General features: G+C 33.3%; 2 protein-coding genes across 4 annotated transcripts in view; one reads left to right on the top strand and one right to left on the bottom strand.

Moving 5' to 3' along the window:
- Nucleotides 1–1632: 1632 nt before the first annotated feature.
- Clec4e (C-type lectin domain family 4 member E) lies at nt 1633–7167 on the bottom strand. Of its 3 annotated transcripts, XM_047550201.1 has the most exons (6): nt 6983–7167; nt 6051–6143; nt 5306–5395; nt 4175–4326; nt 3419–3534; nt 1633–2377 (listed from the first exon to the last, which is right to left on the bottom strand). In XM_047550201.1, the coding sequence occupies exons 1-6, from the start codon at nt 7017–7019 to the stop codon at nt 2227–2229; spliced, it is 639 nt and encodes a 212-aa protein (XP_047406157.1). In that variant the 5' UTR covers nt 7020–7167; the 3' UTR covers nt 1633–2226. The 3 variants fall into 3 exon arrangements, with proteins under 3 accessions (XP_047406157.1, XP_047406159.1, XP_047406158.1); XM_047550203.1 differs by having other exon boundaries at nt 5306–5918; nt 6051–7167; XM_047550202.1 differs by lacking the exon at nt 5306–5395.
- A 7542-nt stretch (nt 7168–14709) lies between these two features.
- LOC124982764 (vomeronasal type-2 receptor 26-like) overlaps nt 14710–21813 on the top strand; it is a 45948-nt gene continuing 38844 nt past the window's right edge. Inside the window, exons 1-3 of the mRNA XM_047549696.1 lie at nt 14710–14927; nt 15410–15707; nt 19706–20515. Coding sequence (XP_047405652.1) covers nt 14710–14927; nt 15410–15707; nt 19706–20515 — 1326 coding nt within the window. The remainder of the gene's footprint in view (nt 14928–15409; nt 15708–19705; nt 20516–21813) is intronic.

Genomic DNA, 21813 nt, shown 5'->3' with positions numbered 1-21813 from the left:
GTCTACCCTAAATCTGTAGCAACTATTCTACTCAATGTAAAACATTAGAAGCATTCTTTTTAAAGTTGAGAGCAAAGCAAAGTGCTTGCAATAGCAGCTTTTATGCAATAAGATGTTGGTTATCTTAGCTAGCTTAATATAAAAATAAAACTCTAGGCAAAAAGTAAAACTCATTATTTCTAGACCGGAACTGTCCAAAGATGGAGGAGAAAGACCTGAAGTATGAAAGAATTTCCATGACTCATGCTAGATTTTGTTTTATTTTAAAATGGCAACAAAAGAGTTTTTTTAAATCTTCTAATGTTTAGATTTACTAAAGCTAATTTTCCCATTAAAGGGAAATGCTTTGAAGATGTATTGTATGACCATTTTTCTAAGTTAATCATGATTATTTTGGAAAATGAAGAAATTAGTGTGTTTTTGAAGACAAAAAATAAAGTTATTTTTGGTTAAAAAATAAATAAAAAGAAAAGTGAAATTAATTCAAACAACATATTCTATTTAAATCAACATATTCAAATGATATCCATGATTATCATTTTATCATGTAATCAATATGAAATTATTAGTGCTATAGTTGTTTTTCAAGTTCTCAATAATCTGGTGTGTATTTTATATTTCTAGTATATATCAATTAAGATAATACTCAATAGTCTCCTGTGGCTAGTGACCAATAGGCTATTAGCTCAGTTATATGGAGAGTATAAATATCTACATAGAAAATATGAGGGACCATATGGCCAAATGTTAAAAAATAGGGAGTTTAGTAAAATTTCTCACTAAATTATTAATATACAAAGATTAACAATATAATACCCTGAAAATTATAGAAAACATTTTCAAATAAAACATTACACTTAAAATACCAACAAAAATATATAGTAGAATAAACTTGACAAATTGTGTAAGTTTTTTTTTTTGTTTGTTTGTTTGTTTGTGTTTTTTTTTGGGTGCTGGGGATCGAACCCAGGGCCTTGTGCTTGCAAGGCAAGCACTCTACCGACTGAGCTATTTTCCCAGCCCCCAATGTGTATGTTTTTTTGAGAAAATTTTAAACTTGATTGCAAAACTCGTACTCATAAATGCACATATAAAAAAGATTCTGCTCCACCTTATGAATGATTTTCAGACTGCATCATCAAGAAAGGGAAAGGGACTGGAACGAGGAAATAAAAGAATAAGAACATTTTACATGATTCTTTATAATTTCTCTTTACTTCAGAGCAACTTTTTTTTTTTTTAATTTTCTGTGCTAGGGATCCACTCAGGCCTTGCACATGCTAAGCAAGAGCTCTGCCTTTGAGTTATACTCCAAGTCCAGACAAAGCAACATTTTAGGAAAAAGTTTTATGTCATAATCTCTAAAGCATATACTTTTTTGAAGTTCTACAGTCTTTAAATTTTTAATTTTTCATTTAATTCAAATAAAATTAAATTTAGTATTTAAAAGTTATCATGTTGTATGATTCCTTTCTAAATGTACGTCAATGTGTGTGTGTGTGTGTGTGTGTATTTTCTACCCCTTGTTTTCTAATTCTTGAAGTTGCAAAGGAGAAAAGCTAATAATTTTTCCCCTTACTAATCGCAGGTCCATGGCTCATGTTCGCCACACAGAAGATATATTAATGAGGAAACCATACAGATTTATTTAATAAAAGTTTTACATGACACAGGAGTCATCAGAAATAATTAGTCAGAGGAACAGTGAAATTAACATATTTTATCTCATGACTTGAAGATGCTTCTTGTCATTATACAGGAAAATATAGAGAAGATGTATTTTTGGATAGGAGATGAAAAACAACATGAGAATACAGGCTTTCCGGGAATTAGAAAGGGACAATAAAGCAATCATTCAAAGGTACTTTCCAAAATCTTCTTTGTTGTACTCTGTACTTGCTCTGTGTTCCTGTACTTTCATATAAATACCAATGAGGTGAATGTATCAAAAGGAGAGTTCCTTGCCTTTCCAGGCTAGTGGATTGCTTTATAAATTTTGAGAAGAGGACCTTAGACTAATGTAGAGAAAAATGTACTTCAGTCAGCATCATGAATTACAACATCGAAAACCATTTTTTTTTATATCTGAGTAATGAATACTTATGAAGTCCTTATGATATGCAATGAGCATTTTCTCTTGTTGGGCTATGGGAATATTCATGTTCTTGTTCCTTATCATTTATATATTTAAGTCATGCCTATAGTTCTTCAAGATTTTTCTTAGTTTTAAATATTTATTTCTGGCATTTCGCAAATACGAAACACACTGTAGAAACAGGGTATGTCATTCCAATTTTGTCTTGGATTTGAAGAGTCCCTGATGGTGGCACAGTCCTCTACTGTAACTAAATTGTTGGGCTCTCCTGCATCCCAGAAGCTGAAAAAGAGACATGAAAAATTTTAAATCCCAGCAAGAGGAAATAAAGTGACCTAATACATGAGGCAAACCACATTTGTATTATTTCACTTCACAAAAATTTTGTGATGTAGAAATTATAATCTCTATTTTGTCAAGGAAGAAAAGGAATCTCAGGAAAGCAAGAACATTTGTCCAACTCATGGAGTGTGGGTATTAAAACTGAACTGGATTCTTCATACTTTCTATTCTGGCATGCCCCTTCATGGTTTTAGACCCAGGAGGAGAAGTTAGGGGAGGCTTGATTAGCTGATGGATTTGTTTCCTTTGCATTCTTATCTCATGTTAAACTTGGTTCTCTTTATTCTACTCAGTGTATGTGTTAACTTAGGAACAGCCTTCAATTTTACAATGATGTAATGAAGTAACTTCTCCAGAGAATCAGAGCCTCTGGATTCTATTCTTAAAACTGCAGTTTATTAGCTAAGTAGGACATTTAGTCCTTTGACCTTTAGCTAGATGAAGACCAATAACATTGATGTGTCTTAGAAAGGGGTAATTTAGGTAAAATGAAATAATGAATGAGAGAAAAATCTTAAGTGCTGTGTTCTAATAATTCAAGATTGTTATTAAGGAGAAAAGGGACATTATCAAAGAGTTCTCACTTTCACATTAAAAGGGGGAAACCATACAAATTTATTTAATAAAAGTTTTATGTACCTTTCTTAAAACACTATTTTTTCTCAATTTATTCTAGTTTGGGGGCATAATACTTGATTCTATTCTTTATTTTGCAACTTCAATAAGCATTTCTTTCATTCTAATACCCTTCTCTTTTTCACTGGTTATTTTTCCTTGATTCTTGAGATAATCCCAGGAAATGGAAGAAGAAAGAGATTGTGCCTCTTTTCTCTCTTCTAGTTTTTCCTCTTTCTGAATCTAATACAACCAAGGATGACCTTCATGTATCAACAATAAAAAAGTTTTGAGAATGCCCATCAACAGTGGTCTAACTTTAGGATTGTGGGTAATGTGGTGATTTTCCTACAGGAAGGTACATACCTCAGTGACTCTGTGAAAGGTGTGCCATCCACCCATTGCCACTCACCCTCAACCACCTGGTCTGTTAGTCCAATATAAAAAATTTTATTTCTAGGTTTTGCATGGTAAAGGAATTCCTACGAAAGAGATAAAATCAAAAAGAGAAAATCAGCTATTTCACTTCTGAAGTGATGTTGCAAGACATTGCAATTGAAAGAGGTAAAGTAGGATTGAGACTAGAGATGATAGATAAATGGATCTGAAATTGTCCTATCATCAAGGATCATCTTCTAATTTTTTATTGCTGTAAAATACACATTAAAATGAAACTGAAAAGGTAACACTCAACAGGAGAATCTCAATAATTAATTCAAAGTTTACCTACATTTATAGGTAGTCAAATCTATTGTTTATATCTAGCACAAAACATTATTATTCATAACTTAAAAATAATGGTTCATAGTTGCCTTTCTTCTCTCATATGATATGTTCATAAACAAAAGGATTATTCTAAAATTAACTCCCAATTCTCTTTTCTTTCTCCCATCTAACTATTAATGTAAATCCACAAGGAAATCCCCTTTTTGTTAGGTTCATTAATAAAGAAAATAAATTAAAACAAATAATGAGTTACAGAAATATTAGAAGTAGCATACATTTCATCATGTTCATTTAACAAATTGTAGTTGGGGTCATATATTGACCCATGTGTGGGTAAAAGGATGGATTCTATGGAGAACATTACATCAACACTGGAGGAGCCTGTACTCCCATTACCTGTTCCTCCTGAGTGTTGATAACCACCAGGTGAGCCCCCATGCCTGAGCAATTTTTTACACTCGATATCCAGGACATGGTGTTTGTAGAATAGAAATAGCAGCTGGATTGAAAATGTTCCCAGTTCAATGGACAGCAATTCTTAACTGACCCTAGGAGAAGAGAAATTTCAATTAGCGCCTCAGATGAACTGAGTGAGAAAACAAAATTTCTTCTGATTCTACAGAGTCCAACATTGATAGTAGAAGCCTTGGAATTCCTTTTTCATACCCCACACCTTATTAAGACTTTAGATAGTTCCAATGTCAGTAAACATATGAACATAATTTTTCTTGTCTTTTGAACATATCTTTATTTTATAGATGTCAGTGCTAGTAAATACAACAATATATGCCATCTATTTCAGTTATGCAATTGATATAAATAAAACCCTATTGTGTGTTCTTAGACTACTAAGGGCAGAAAATGAAAGCTATATATTTTTTCTCGGTGGCTTATAAGCAAGCATCTCTTTTGTTATCTAAACAATATATTCTCAACCAAGGTGTTAAGATGGGCAAAATTTCTTAGAATTATACAATTTCAGCCTTTGAAATTTCTTTCCAAACAAAAACACCAAAATCTCTCAATTTAATGGTGAGGGAACTATAACTCAAAGAAGAGAGTCCATTTCCTAGTGTCATGTAGCATTTTTCTAAGACTTGGAACGAGGCAAGATATATAGGTATTTGCAGTTTATTTCTGAGGTTCTACCAAATTCTCTACTCTGTACACTTTTTTTTTCTTTTACTTTATTTTTGAAACAGGAGAATAAAAAAGAAAATACTATACACTCCCGGGAATAACATTTTCCATTTATAGATTTACTGTTCAAACATATCCTCAAATTTATTCTAAACCTTTTCTCAATTGTCCCTGAGATTCTCTACCCCAATGCTAATTACATTTCCAAAGTTTCATTCCTCTAATCTTACCAATTCCTCAACATTCTATTCTATAGGTAGGATATCACATTTTGTTTTAAAAAAACAGAATCTATTCCAATGATATTTCCATTATTCCAAAATCAGTCTAGAAACCATAAATTGTTGATTTATAAATTTTGATGTTCAATTTTGGGAACTGTTATACCTGATCCATCATTGTAGCAGGAGAGCTCCTGTAAATTCTCATGTGGTTGGAACTTTTTCTCATCACAAATTTGAAAGCTATGATATGTCACTATAAGAAAAGGGGTCCAGTTAATGCTCATTGTTCTTTTTTGTTTGTTTGTTTATAAATTTTTTTCTCAGTTTAGTGTTCATAACAAAAGTGGCAATAATTATCATCATGTTTACATCCTATTTACTTTCCTTTCCACCTACAGATGCACTGGGATTCACTTTCTAAAAGAGAGAAGAGAGAATTCACATTTCATGGTTTTCCTGACTTGTGAAGAAGAATACACTTTATTTCAGACCCAAAGACCCAGAAAAACCAAACATGTTTGCATTCCCTCTTATTCCAAATCTAACTTCTCAACCCTTTCTTCCAAAAAGTAGTTTGTTTTATATCTGATCCTGAGCAGTGAATCCAAGCTTCAAGTTAGTGTCTCATAAAGAAGATTGCACTAATGATCAGGGTACAACAGGAAGAACTCTAGCAACAGGGAGGTGAAAAATGTCCATCATGAAAACTGTGTCAGAGGTCACTGAAATTTAGTAGTGGTCCTGTAGGAGTTGGGGTTTCTGGCTTGAAGAACGACCTGGAGATTAAGAGGGGAAAAAAGCAAAATAGAAAGACAAGTTTCAGGAGAAGAAAAGTCAGAGGCAGCAAGGAAGAGTTTACTCTTAATATCACTGTAGAAGATTAGATTGAACTTGACCTCAGAACCCACCGACACATCTGGTGATAAAACAGGCACTGAGAAGCAGGATGGAGGCACTGGCCACAGTCCACAAGAATGCCTGGGAAGAGAAGAATCTTCTTTCTGTAGAAAGGCAGACTCAAACACAGTCAGTCTTCTTGGGACAAGGTAACAACCGAAATTTAAGAGAGTCTTGTTTATTCTTATTTCTTTCCACTCACATGGTCTGTATTGTATAATTCCCAAACATCAGCATGCAGCAAAATACCTTGCTGAAAGTGCTAAAACAGATAGCTGGGCCTTAGCCTCAGAGTTAGCAATTCAGAGGAGTTCATTTGGAACCAACAAGTTTTCAGGGACTGCTGATGCTGTTGGTCTGAAGATCCCACTTTAAGAGTAACTGGTATAATTAATTAATCACTAATTTTAAGACTAACTCATGAACTCAGTTGTACAAATTTTCCCTTCTAATTCTTCCAGTTAAAAATTTACTTTCATATTTATAAGGTTCTTTTTCTTTCTCTCCCTTTTATCCCTTCTACCCCTCTGCTTTTCTTGTCTCTCTCCTCTCTCTTCAGTGTCTCATTTATCAAGTTCTCTGTAAATTAATCAGCTAAAACACTGACAATCCTGTACTAGTTCCCCCCTCTTCCTAATGTACATTTTAAGGACAAGGAAAGTGAGATCCATAGAAGTTAAGTGACTCAGGACATCACAGAAAGGGAGAAACAGCAGTCTGGTAGCTCTCCCTGCACTCAAGTCAACAGGCTCCCAGTATAACAGTCTTATAACATCACTCATCACTTCCCTCTCTAAACCTCTTTTAACCCTCTTCTCATTCCTTTCTATTTTGTTCCCTCTAATTCCCTGAGTACTTTTCTATTGTCTTGCCCCTCACCATATTTATCTCCTCCTTTTCCAATAAAATATCTATGGGAGGAAAGGGAGAGTTGCAAATTTACCTGTGCATCGTAATGCAGATGATTTGGATGAATTCATCCTTTCTCTGATTCTTTCTCTTCTTAGTTTCTGGGTCCAAGAGTGTTTGATTTGCAAAATTCCAGGGAAAATGAATCATAAACGATTAATGCTTTATCTCTTTTTAGAAAATTCAACACTAGTACACATAGATTACTAGCTTGTTTGGTGACTGTGCATTTAACTCAGTATTTCCCTCCTTGCGTAAGTTCAAGGGAGGTTACTGGGCAACACATTTTCCTCACTCCAATAAATAACAAGATGAGGAAATGACAAAGCACTAAGCAACAACACATGTAGGCTGACTAAGGTGAAATGCAAAAAACCTAAAAAAAATTTTTTCTTTTGTTGGATAAAATGACTCATTTTCTTTAAGTACAAAGATGCAGAAGTATGATATGTATGACTTGGTAATCCCCACATTTGATGAAACAGATGTTCCATGTGTTAGAAAATGTCTTTGGTCTCAAAGGAACTTTGCATTATTTCAATAGATTAGGAAATATGCTTTGTGTTCTTCATTTTATAGTTATATAGATTTATTTAAAACAATTTAAAATTATATGTGCAAATTGCTATGGTTTGTATGAGTGTCCACAAAGGTCTGTATGCAAAGTCTTGGTCCCCAGAGTGGTGCTATGGGTAGGTGCTTTGGATTAAGGAGTGAGGCCCAGTCGGAGGTTCTTAGATCATTGGGGGTTTATCTTTGATGGGGATTGTGGCATCTCAGTTTCAGTCTCTCTCTCCTTTGCTCTTGCCATGATGTGTTATTCTCACTTGACATTCAAGCCATGTGGTTGTCCAATGTTGGACTTGAACCTCTAGAACCATGAGCCAAAATAACCCAGTCTTTACTTTATAAGGGATGTGTATCAGACATTTTGTTATAGTGATGGAAAATTAACATATATATATATATACACACATATATATATTTATACACACATATATATGTATATATATGTATATATATACCAACTATATGTATAAAACTAAAATGTTTAACATATGGGTATTAAATATGTGTATATTTTATTGTATATGATAAAGATAATATATGTGTCTTACATAATAGACCATATGCACATCAATTATATATAATAGAATGTATATCATATCTATAATAGAATATACACATATGTAATATAGATATTATTAGCAAAGAACTTTTGACAAGTAAAAAAATTATCTACTGGATGAGTTATATAAATTATCTACTGGATGAGTTATATAAATTATTATTGATGAATGATATTTATCAGAGTGAATTATTTTAGTATTTCCAATCAATCAGACATCATCAATATCAATAAGCAATTATGTTAATAATTATATTGTCAATATACAATTAAATGGATACTAATAAATGAATATTTTCATAGTCAAACATGTATGTTAGCTGGGCATGGTAACCTCAGCAACTCTGCAAGATTTTAAGCAATTTAGCAAGACCCTGTCACAAAAAATTAAATAATTAATTTACAAAGGGCTGGGGATGTGGTTCAGTGATTAAGCATCCCTGGGTTCAATGCCCAGTACCAAACTAAACAAAACCAAACAAAAGCACAACAAAACCCCCTAAACCACGTATATAATTATATCAGCACATTAACTGTACAGATTAGCGGATTTACTGTTGTATTTCCATACACGCACATATAGTGCATTGATCATATCTATCCATTCGTTTACCTTTAACACCCCTGCGATCCCCACCTCCCTGCCTCCTGGCCCTCCTTCCTGTCCCTAGTAATTACTTTTCTATTTTCACTGTTGCAATTATTATTTTGCGAAAGTTATCCTTTCATTTCTGAGACTAAGTAAGAATAATTGTTTTAAATTTTTACCTTCACCTACTTCATCTCTGGTGTTCTTCCTTTCTTTTTATAGATGAAACATCTCACCTACAACATTTTTCTTACTGTTTATAGAAACTTCTTTTGATGTTTCTTATTTGGCATGTCTACTGTAAATGAATTCCCTCCGTATTTGTTTGATGACATCTTTATTTCTAGTTCACATTTGAAGAGTAATTTTGATGGGTACAGTATTGTCAGTTGGAGGGCCTTTTCTCTCAACATTTTAAACCTCCTTACACTCTCTTCTTGTTTAAATGGTTTGGTGGAAAAGACAGATGTAATTCTTATATTTGCTCATCTACAGGAAAGATGTTTTTCCTCCCCTTCATCTTCTTTCAGAATTTTTCTTTACCTTTGATTTTCTGTGGTAAGAATATGTTACTCTTACGTGTACAAGTGTGTGTGAATGTGTGTGCATGTGTATTTCCACTGCTCTGCTTGGCGTTGCCTGAATATCCTGGATCTGTACTTTGGTGTCTGACATTAATTTGGGGGAATTTTCTTTTTTTTTTTCATTATTTTTCCAGCTTTATTGACATATAATTGACAAAAGTTGCATATACAGTATATAGCACAATGTTTTGATTTATGTATACATTGTAAAATGCGTACCAGTCATCACAATCAAGAAATTAACATATCAGCTACTTCAGATAGCATTTTTTTGGTGGTAAGAACATTTAAGATTTAATATAATGTTTTAATGTTTTCAAAAATTAAATAACAAGATTTTGCTGCTTCATTTGGGAAATACTTTAAGTAAAACTGTTTTTGTTATTGTTGTTAATTGTGTGTAGTGGTGAAGAATGCAATATATACTAGTACAATTTGTGCCACCACCTTGATTTGTGCTAAGTAAGAAGCAGTTTTTGGTCATCATTATTTTGGACCATCAGTGCACACAGTCAGCACAATAAAAATGTCAAATAATGTTTTAGTATTATTATGAAAATATATATTTCCCCATGAGCTCCCTAAAAAAATCAAGGGTCACTCCAGATCTGTGGCTCATGCGTTAGTTTAAAACTTAGACTAACAAAAGATATTTTTTCTAGATTTTTATTTTTAATACTGGGAATTGAACCCAAGGCCTTATGCATGCTTGGCAAGCACTCTACTGTGGAACTGCATCCCTAGTCCTTTTTACTTCTTCATTTTCAGATGGGGAGGGGTCTCACCAAATTTCCTGGGCTGGCCTTGAATTTGTGATTCTCTTGCTTCAGCCTCCTGAGTAGCTGGGATTACAGATATAATCTCTTACTGCTCTTGGATGCTATAAATGTCTTTTCCCCATACCATCCTCCTGTTAAATTCTGTTCTTTCATTTCAGACAGGTAGAGTTTGCTTCTATTACATACAACCAAAAGAAATATCATAAATATACTTTGAGAAATTAAAAAAAGAAAATGAGCCAGGTGCAGTGGCTCATGCCTGTAGTTCCAGTGACTCAGGAGGCTGATGCGGGAGCATTGCAAGTTTGCAGTCAGCCTCAGCAACTTAGTGAGGCCCTAAGCAACCCTGTCTCAAAATAAAAAGTGAAGGCACCAAAGACATACATTGGTGAAAAGACAGCCTCTTCAACCAATGGTATTGGGAAAACTGGAAATTCACATGTAGTAGAATGAAATTTAACCCCTGTCTCTCACCCTGCACAAAACTCAACGTGGAACAAAGACCTAGAAATTAGATCAGAAAGTCTGCAGATACTAGAAGAAAATTTAGGCCAACACTCCAACATATTGGCTCAGGAACTGACTTCCTTAACAAGACTAATAAAGCGCATGAAGTAAAATCAATAATTAATAAAGGGGAATGGCATCAAACTAAAAAGCTTCTTCATAGCAGAGGAAACAAACAAGAACTTGAAGAGAGAGCCTTCAGAATGGGAGAAAATCTTTGCCACCTGCACCTCAGATAGAGCATTATTTTCCAGGATATATAAAGCACTCAAAAAACTTAACACTAAAAAAAAAAAAAAAAAAAAAAAAAAAACCAAAAATGGGCAAAGGAACTGAACAGACACTTCTCAGAAGAAATATGAATGGTCAACAGATATATGTAAAAATGTTCAACACATCTAGCAATTTGAGAAATGCAAATTAAAACTACACTGAGATGTTACTCCAATCAGAATGCCAATTATCAAGAATACAAGTAACAATAAATGTTGTCGAGGATGTGGGGGAGAAGGTACACTCATACATTGCTGGTGGGAATGCAAATTGTTACAACCACTCTGGAAAGCAGTATGGAGATTCCTTAAAAAACTAGGAATGGAACCACCATTTGACCCAACGATCCCACCCTTCAGTTTATATCTAAAAGACTTAAAATCAGCATACTACAGTGACACAGCGACATCAATGTTCATAGCAGCTCAGTACACAATAGCTAACCTATAGAACCAACCTAGGTACCCTTCAACAGATGAACAGATAAAAGAAATTGTAGTATATATACACAATGTTATTATATACTCAACCATTAAGAAGAATAAAATTTTGACATTTGCCAGTAAATGGATAGATCTGGAGACTGTCATGCTAAGTGAAATAAGCCAAATCCCAAAAAAACAAACAACAAATGTTTTCACTGGTATGTGGAAGCTAACATTTCATTCTTGTTGGAGGTTTTCCTCTAACTCCGGGGATCATTGGTTATTTAAGAGTAACTGATGGATATTACTTTAGTGTTATATATTTGTGTTAGGAATGTTAGGATTTATTCTTGGCTATTCTGCTAGGCTAGCTGTGGGAAGGGATGTGGGAAGGAGTCATGAGCAATCCACAGGAAAAGAGGCTACAGGTCTCACCATTTAATATGCAGATTTGAATTTAACCTTTCTGTAGGTGAGATTGACTAACTGTAGAAGGCTTTTTGTTATCAGAAGAGTGCTGGGGAATTGTCCAAGGTCAAAAACTATAGGCCACATTGTATTTGTCTGTGTTTTCCCAGAGTTCTGCTGAGTTATTGGCCAAAAGTAGGAGCTTCCTAAATGTTTTTTTGACAGAAATAAATGAATGAGGAGATGAATAAATGAATGAATTTATCTCTGATTTTGACTTCTTCTCTGTGCAGAAATTTATGATTACACAAATGGTATGCCTTTACTCCATGTACAAACAGAGAAACAACATGTATCCCATTTGTTTACAACAAAAAATAATGCATTTATTATGCAAAAAAAAAAAAGTTTGTTGCTCAATCACCAGCCTTCAGGAGGAGTTGTGGATGGAATGTGACCTGTGATAAGGTCACCAGAAATGACTGCAGCACTCAAGGAAAGCACATAAGTAATGATAAGCTGCTGAAACTCAAAGTTGCGTTTTAACCCCAACCTAGCCCTGACTCACCACAAGACTCTGATTTCCTGATGATCTTTCATAAGGACACACCATACTTACTAAACCTTCCTTGACCTAACAGACCCTGACTGAAGATGACAAAGACAGCTGAGAGATTTAGTATTTTAGTCATGTTCTTTCATGTGTCAGTACCCCTAAAGTACAGAGAGGTGACCATGAAATGGTTAAACAGCAAAATCCCTGGCTTTTGTAGTCAGTGAGAAATGTCTTAGAGAAACTGTCATAGAGCTAAAGATTTCTGGGGGAATTTTCTCAGTCATTATTGTTTCAAGTATTTATTCTCTTTCTGGTAATCCTATAATAGTCATTCAACTACAACCCTTGTGGTTGTCTCACAGCTTAGAAATATTCTATTTTTTTCCTTTTTTTCTGTTTGCTTTTCAGTTTTGAAGTTTTATATTGAGATATCTGTAAGCTCAGGATTTCTTTCCTCTACCATGTGAAGGCTACTAATAAACCCATCAAAGGCATTATGCACTCTTCTAACAGTGATTTTTATCTCTAGCATTTTTGGGTTCTTTATTACAAAGTCTCTTTCTACTTTCATTGTCCATCTGTTCCTTCATACTGCCTATCCATTAGGTTCCCTAGCATATTAATCATAGTTGTTTTAAGTTTCCTATCTGATTAGTGAACATTCTCTAAGAGAATTTGCAAAGCAGTATTTGTATTTTTATTATTACCTAGTGCTCTCAATAGTTATTGTGAGTTAATGCTAGAATCAGAAAGATGATCTAGCAGCAGAATTAGAGGTATACGTTTGAAGTATTATAAGGACCATTGGATATAATAAAGCAATTCAGAAACTATTTCAATAATGCCTAGTAAGTTAATAATTTCACAATTGTAATTTTAACCACTAAAATTACACACATAACTACATGTATTTCATGAGCCAGAAGATATCAAATTTCTGAGAATTTTTGAGAATACGGGTACACATAACTTGGTGTACAGTCTTTCTACATGCTGATAAAGTGTTGTATGTGTCATAACTTGTGAATACATTATCAATGTACTCCTGGGAAAACTTGGAAAAGCTGGACTTTTGGTACTGAGAATGTCAGCATCCACAGACGCCTTCACTCAAACTTGGCTCAAAATCAGCAGAGCCATTCTTCAGAGGACAGCCATCACTGGAATGAGATGGTGAACAGAAGAACCCAAGATGAACTAAGGATAAGGCGGGCTTTTCTTATTTTCCAAGCAATGAAATGTGTGTGTAATTCTAGAGAGGCTATTACCCTCCTTTTGATAGTAAATGAAATGGGTTGGATAGGACTTGATAGTAGATAAATTTGATTGGAAAAAGATAAATGTCATATCTCATGTACATTTTAGTCTGTAGTTATGAACACAAGATCAAAGGCTAAAAACAGATTCTCACACATAATAGATAGTTCTTATCTATAAGCAATCCCTTGATTTCTTCTCCATGAAGTAAATCAATTTGAAATAATTATGCTGCTTGAGAAAAGACTATATGGAAACTGAGAAGTTAATTAATTGTTTCATGATTCATACATATTTCAAAATATCCTAAACTGGGCACAGTGTTGTATGCCCATAAATCAGCATCTTGGGAAACTGAGGGAGGAATTTTGTAAGTTCAAGACCAGCCTGGGCAATTGAGCAAGACCCTCTCTCAAAATAAAGTAATGAAAAGGTCTATGGATGTAGCTTGGTGGTAGAGGGCCCTTGAATTATCTCTAGTACCACAAAGAAACAAACAAAAACCTGTCATACTCCATAAGTGTATACAATTGAACATGTTAGACATATATCATTAAATAAGTGACTTTGAAATGATCAGAAATAATTTTGTCTAATGAAAATGCTTTGACTTATTTTTGCAGAGATATACACTGAATAATTTCTTTTTTGTCCAAAGTTATGCAGGGGTCCAAGTTATATAGGAATCCAATGAAGCATCCATACTCGACTGTACCTTACATACCCTTCTTCCTCTGATCTCTCCTACCTTGTTAAATGTTTGAGCATAATGAAAGCATTATTTGAAGGAAGCTTCTTGACTCATGACAACATAATTTCAACATAAAGTCTATTGTACTTATCTTGGCCTCTCTAGATACCCTGAATTCATTGAGAATATAAAATTGCTAGGAGTTTTCTGTTATTTAAAATTTGTTTTTAATTAAATGTTTTTCTGATGAGAATATGGATACCAGGTGCAAAGTTAGATTTTTGACCCCTTGGAGACATATAATAACTACAAATGGTACATGAGTTGTAGGCCAGGCAAGTGCAAGTTGGAAATACTCCTACAAAACAACAGGTGCTCACATATTATCAGCATATTAGCATCAGGTCAAAACAAATCCTTTATAACCTTGCCCTACACTGACTGCAGAGGCATATGTTTTGAGCACTGTTCAAGCACTCTTAGCATTGATTAGTTCTTGACAGGATTCTCAACAGAGTGTATTTCTGAGGTTTCAAATTATATTAAGGTTTATCAATGTTAATATGAAATCACCTGTTGTTTATTCTCTGATGGTTGTTCTCCTCTTTGTACTCCAGGAAAAAAATTCTATTCTTTCATTAAATGTACCCACTTCTTCTGGCTACTATCAAGATGGAGATTTCATTATTGGTGGACTCTTTTCCCTAAGAGTGACTAATGGTTACACCAGAAGCAGATTTGACTTTGGAGACAAAATCTATATACCAGATCACGTTCATGTGTAAGTGTTTGACTTCTCTGCAGTACATAAGAAGGTTTAAGAAGTACTCTATAACTGAGAATTATTTTACCTTGTTTAAAGTTGTAGGGCATGGTAATAAGAATTTTTTTTTTACTTACATCCATTTGAATTGGTTTACTGGGATTACTTTTGTGTATTGCCATGGATAATTTAGCAAAATACATTTTTCTGAAATATATCCCATAATCCAAGGGAGGAAAATGTGAAATTCTAAATTGAATTCCATTTACTTCATCTCTGACCTTACTTGCTTTGCCTCAAGCTGCACATAAAAAAGCCAAAACTATAAATTTGACTGTAAATCATCAGACTGTCAGTGTGATTTTTTTTTAGGCACCCAATTTCTGAACATTTTCATCATTGAATATGTTATTTATTTCTTATGGTGCCATGTGTTTTTTTTGACTTATCCTCTTTAGAAAGAAAAATCTGAAAGACTATTTTGTACCTTTGCCTTTTAGGGTTCTTACTAAGAATTATCAGCACCTGCTGGCCATGGTATTCGCTGTAGAGAAAATCAACAAGGATCAGAATATGTTGTTCAATATGTCTCTAGGATTCCATCTCTTCAATGTTGACTTTATTGAGATGAAGGCTGTGGAGAGTTCCATGTCTCTGCTTTCAGGAAAGAGTCCTCCAGTTCCTAATTATGACTGTAGGTCTGAGAAGAGAAACAAGCTGGTGGCTGTGGTAGGAGGCGTTTCAACAGGAATAACAGTTCAAAGTTCTCAGGTGCTAAGTCTCTACAATGTCCCCCAGGTAAATGAAGAATTCTGTGTTTTTGATATTTAACATAGTAATATAGTAAGTAATACAAGTCAAAATTTAATTTATGCTTATAAAAAGTTATAGGACTTCTTAAAAAATACTGTTTATTTTTACTTTTCAAAAAGATATTTATTCATAGTACAAAATTGTATAATAAAATTTCCTCTTGAAAACTTACAATGGAGAAAAGCATATAGATAACATAATGATGACCTGTAATCTCACAGGCTAGTAAAAATATCCTTCTCTCTTGGTGTTAGATTTACATTTTTTCTACAGAATTATGGAGCAATTCTATTCATAGGCTGCTTTTTACTCATTTGTAATATGCAGTACTATGAATGTTTTTCATTTATGTTCAATTACTTATCTGCAATATCAGTTTTGGTTGCAAGATAATATTTATACAAAAGTTATTTAGTCTCTTTATTATAGGCAGGCTTTGGGTTGTTTTCAATTTTCCTTTATTATACAGTTTTTCAATTTATGTCCTTGTTTTACAAATTATTTTATTAATTAGTTTCAATTTAATTTTTTCTAGTAGTAGCATTTCAGTGTCAAATGTATTAATTCTTATAAAACTTATGGTAAAATTAAAATTTGCTATCTACAGACATTAGTTTGCCACAAATATTACTTGAGATTCAGTTTACTTTCTTCTTAACATTGCTGGGTAATTTTAAAAGTCTTTGTCAAATATAAGAAGCTATTAGGGATTTTTTGTTTTAATTTTTATTTACTTGATTAATTTACTTTTAATTTACTTTTATTTACTTATTTTTTTATGTATTCTTAATCTTATATTTTGGTTATGTAATGGTAGGGTGGTGATTTTATTGTTTTCTTATTGGTTAAAAAAGTCTTCCTTCTTGCCCTTTCCCTATAAATAAATGCAATCTTTCAAATTATAGAAGAAAATAAGCTATTTTATATAAATTTCAAATACACATTCTAAAAATAAACGTTAAAACTTGTTCACTAATATTTTCGGGGGAATTTTTAAACGAAACTGAAACTAGAGACTAGTTTAATAAGCCTTATCTACCCATCATCAAGCTTCAACAAAACAAAAAATAGGATAATATTATTTTGGTTTATTTTGTGCATTTACCAAATGCTGATTTTTTTCTTATATTTCCTGCTTTCTTCACAAAAACAGATGTTCAACTTCATTTTATGCTTTCATAATTTCTTTTTTCCTTATCTCTTTCTCTCTCCCTCTTTAATGTTTAAAACATCCATTCACACATCCAGCTCTGTGACAAGCATTTAATATGCATGTATGTCCAAAGATCATGTTTTTTATTTTTTCATACCTGGGATTAAACCCAGAAACCGCTTTACCACTGAGTTACATCCTCGGCTCCTTTTAGTTTTTATTTTGAGACAGTGTCTCACTAAATTGCTCAAGGCCTTGCTTAATTGCTGAGGCAGGCTTTAAACTTGCAATTCTCCTGCCTCAGCCTCCCAGATTTCTGGGATTACAGGCATGAGCCACCATGCTCAGCACATCATGGTTTTAGAAGTGATGTGTGAGATCTCTGTTAAACATTCAAGTTTAGATGCCTTGTCAGTAGTGGAATATATGAACCTATAGTTTGGGTAAAATTTTATGCTAGACATATTAATTTAGGGAATGTGTGTGGAAAAATGGAAAATGTCTCAATCTGAGTCATGGAGTCTTCTGATGTTATGAGTTTGGAGAGATGTGGAAGATTCAGTAAGATAGACTGATAATGTTTCATATCCTGCAAATTAATCATAGAAAGATCATTCTGGAAATTAGTTCATGAAGATGTTTCAAGGAAAGGATTATGATCTACTGTTTTACATCAATAGCAGATTCAATAAAATGAGTTCTGTTACTTGACCATTTGATTTAGAAGATTAGATAATTAATGATTTGGTTTTTAAAGGATGAAGAGTGGTGGGGATACCCCACAGAGTAGGTCTGAGAGATAAGTCAAGCGACACACAGGAATAGCAGTCTAGACGATTCAGTTGCAGAGTTTTTTATGTATATGAGTAATGACATGGGGCAGGGGACTATACTGTGTTGGATAAAGAGAGATTTTATATGAAGTGATAGGAAAATAATTAGACTTTTCTCCTTCATTTTGGCGTAGTGGGCTTTGTATACAGATATAACAGTAAAGTATAGGGTTCCTAGGGAAATGCAGAATTCTTTCTCTAGTGAATTTTAAAATGCTTAATGTATTTCCTTTCTCAATTAATTTGATTCTATGTTTATAACTTCAAGAAAAATATCTAGTGTTAAAGTTTTGTTGCTTTGGTAATCTAGAAAGTTCATAGCCCACTATGGGAAGTTTTTTTTTTAAATGTTTTGTATTGGTGCATTATAATTATACATAATAGTGTGGTCTGTGTTGGCAATCACATATGTAAGGAATATAATTTGTTTCATTTCAGTTCCTAGTACCTTCTCCTTCAGCTTCTACCTCCACTCTCTACTTCACTGGCCTTTCCCCATTTATTTATTTATTTTTTTATAAATTGGCACTTAAAAATAAAAAGTGAAGTTCACCATGTTACATTCACACAGGTATATAGCATGATTTAGTCAACCTCATTCTGTTATTCCTCACCTTTCCCATCCCTTACCAATCCCTCAACCTTTTTCCTCAACTCCATTTTCCTTCAGTTTTCATGATGTTGAACTCCTATACATTTCCCCCCTTATTTTGCTCTAGCTTGGGCATGTGAGAGACATGTAACCCTTGACTTTCTGAGTCTGGCTTATTTCTTAAGTTCCATCTATATACTGGCAAATACCATAATTTGGGAAAACTCCATCATGTATATATAAACCACATTCTCTTTATGCATTCATCTGTTGATGGGATCTGGGCTGGTTGCATAACTTGGCTATTGTAAAGTGTGCTGCTATAATTATTGATGTGCCTATATCACTATTGTATCCTGATTTTAGTTCTTTTGGAAAATTTGGATAAATACCAGGGGGTGGTACATTAAGCATTTACATTTCTATTAAAAAGGGAAGAGCCTAAGTAAATAATATAATGTTACACCTCAAGTTCCTAGAAAAGGAAGAAGAAACTAATTCCAAAACCTATATAAGACTGGAAATAATTAAGATCAGAGCTTAAATTAATGAAATCAAGAAAAATACAAAGGATCAGTCGAGGGTTAGTTCATTGAAAAGACTGATATACCCTAAGCCAAACTAATAAAAAGAGAGAGAAGACCCAAGTCAACAAAATTAGAGATGAAGAGGGAGATATCACCAGAGACATTTCTGAAATCCAGAGAAGCATTAAAAATTATTTTGAAAATTTATGCTCCAATAAACAGGAAAACCTACAAGATATTGACAAATTTCTAGACCTGTATGACCGACCCAAATTGAACCATGGGGTACAGAAAACCTAAAGAGACCAATATCAAGCAATGGGATAGAAGTAACTATTAAATGTCTATAAACAAAGAAAAGCCCAGGACCAGATGGATTCCCAGACAATTTCTACCAAACTTAAAAAAAAAAAAAAAAAAAGAACTAATGCCAGTCTTCCTCAGTATGGAAAATTCTTGATTTGCAAATAATCTTCACAAATTTATGTCACTTTAAGAGCATGAAATGAAAACTTTTGTGACTCTTGGATATATTTTTAAAAAGAATAAAGAAAAGCATGCACACCCATAGATATTTGTATTCACATAAATGTATGTATATACATGTGTGTGTATATATTTATATTTATGATTAAAAGAATGTATGTATATATATAGTGTAAATTAAATGACAGGAAATTAAGCGATTAAATAAATGTGTGTGTATGTATAGTGAAAATTAACTTATAGGTGGTATATAACAAACTGATACTTCTCAGTCAACTTATTTCTTCAATTGTTTTATTCCTTCCAAAGAGTATATACGAAATGGGTTAAATTAGTCATTTGTGAATAAACATCATAATTCTGTTTAAGCAGTAACATTGTGTTCTTTTTAGATCAGTTATGGTCCATTTGACCACAGCCTCAGAGACAGAGCCCAACACCAGTCTCTTTACCAGTTTCCCATGAACCCTACAGCTCTATATCAGGGAATTATTCAAATAATGCTGCACTTTGATTGGACCTGGGTTGGCCTTGTGGTTCCTGATGACATCAGGGGAGAAATGTTCCTCAGGGACATGACACAAGAAATGACCAACAATGGACTCTGTGTTGCATTTGCAGAAAGAATTCCAGAGTTTCCTGTTGAGGATATTATCAACAATGAACTTTTTATGGAAAGATTCACATTTACAAATGTCAGTGTTGTATTTGGAGATACATATTCTCTTCTGAGATTTGTATATAAATTATTTTGTAATCTTCCTTTTGGTAATATCTGGGTTACAACGTCCGACTGGGATATAACTCTACTACCCTTTGGACAACAGCAAGGCTATACGTATTTTGGTGGAGGATTATCATTTTCTGTACACACAGAAGAGATCCCTGGTTTTAATGATTTTCTCAAAAGTGTTCAGCCTGCAAAATATCCCCATGACATCTTTATCCAGGATGTGTGGTCTATATTATTTGAATGTCCGTATCTTTATCAAAATGGGATCAAGTTGTTGAGCCCGTGTGAGCAAAATGGTAGCCTTGCAACTCGAACTCTGCCTGTCTGGGATATGAAAGCCTCACACCAGAGTTACAACATCTATTCTGCTGTACACGCCATTGCCCAGGCACTTCATGAAGAACTCTCACTAAGGGTGGAAGAAGGAGCAGTTGACAGAGGTGCAAGTTTAACTCCTCATTCTTGGCAGGTAGCAGCAATTCATTCTTGTATTTTCCTAGGGCAATGGACCATGGATTGTCTTTTCTATTTCTTGATTCATGATGTTTTCACAGTTATATATTATTTTTTTTTGTCATGTTGGGGATTGTAGCCTGAGGTGCTCTATCCATTGAGTTATATCCCCAGATCTTTTTCTTTTTTATATTAAAGACTGGGTTTTTCTAAGATACCAAAGTTGCCCTGAAACTTGCTAACCTTCTGCCCCAGTCTTCTGAGTCACTGAGATTATAGGTGTGTACTATTGTGTCTGGCTCTAAATGATACTTTTAAAAAGCAAAATACATTTAAGAAGATTCTTTATTCCCATCTTGAAAATTTAATATTTCCTTTATTAAACCGTGTTTGGGAAATATTAAAAAATTAATTCCTAAGCTATTTAAAATAATATTTATGCATTTTGTCATTATACATCTTTTTCCTTCTTCTTTTTGTTGTTTTGGGATCAAATGGAATATTAACTCAAAGAATTTTCACAAGAATAAATATGGAGTCTTTGAAGGAATTTTAGTAAATATGATTCCAATCTTTAATTTTACAATTCATTTTTTAATTTTTGTAATATGAGTCCTAGAAAGAACAAATATCTTCTTTAAAAGGAAAATGGCCTCAATGGGATAGTATGGACTCAGTTCCCTTCATTCAACTTTCTATATGCTCTTTCCATTAAATCCATTTGTCTCTCAATCTATAGTCCTTTTGCTAAGCTATGCAAAAGAGAATCAAATCATGTTAATACATTTATTGCATTTTACTCTAAATTTTGTCCTCAAGATCATTTGACATGAGGATTTCTCAAGGTAATTCTCAAATTACTTCTGGGTTCTTTTCAGGGATTTCTACACTTTCACTATAACAATTCAAAGACTAATAAAAATATCACAGTTTTCTTAATAGTGTGTATTTTTCTTTGTTGTGTACATTCTAAATTAAACATCCCATGTCTTAGTCCTTTGAAATTTTAAAAATTACTTGAAAGTCACAAAACTATTCTTTCATATTTAAATTCTAATTGTCTTGTAACTAGATAGTCAATAAGTTCAATTTCACAGAGACAACTAATTTTAATAACTTGCCCATATGCCTTTCTAAAAATAATGCATACTTGTGTACAAATGGGCAAGCATGGATAGGTATCCAGTTATATTTTTCTCTTTTAAAAATATATAATAACATTTTATATTATATTGTTATGACATCTGACATCAGTACATAAAAAGCTTTCTTATTTTTCCACATATTTTGGTGTAGTATTCAGTATAGAGAGTG

Source organism: Sciurus carolinensis, chromosome 4 (assembly GCF_902686445.1).
Source record: "Sciurus carolinensis chromosome 4, mSciCar1.2, whole genome shotgun sequence".
Taxonomy (NCBI): Eukaryota; Metazoa; Chordata; class Mammalia; order Rodentia; family Sciuridae; genus Sciurus; species Sciurus carolinensis.
Note: the sequence above shows the minus strand (reverse complement) of the source record. Positions and strands in the feature narration are given on the sequence as shown.

What these genes read in the sequence shown, in the direction of transcription:
- Clec4e (XM_047550201.1), bottom strand. Translation starts at nt 7,019, where the DNA reads ATGAATTCATCCAAATCATCTGCATTACGATGCACAG. An exon ending in ATCTGCATTACGATGCACAG is followed by an intron (nt 6,144 to 6,982) that starts GTAAATTTGCAA and finishes GCCTTTCTACAG; the next exon opens with AAAGAAGATTCTTCTCTTCC. An exon ending in TTTTATCACCAGATGTGTCG is followed by an intron (nt 5,396 to 6,050) that starts GTGGGTTCTGAG and finishes CTTTTCTTATAG; the next exon opens with TGACATATCATAGCTTTCAA.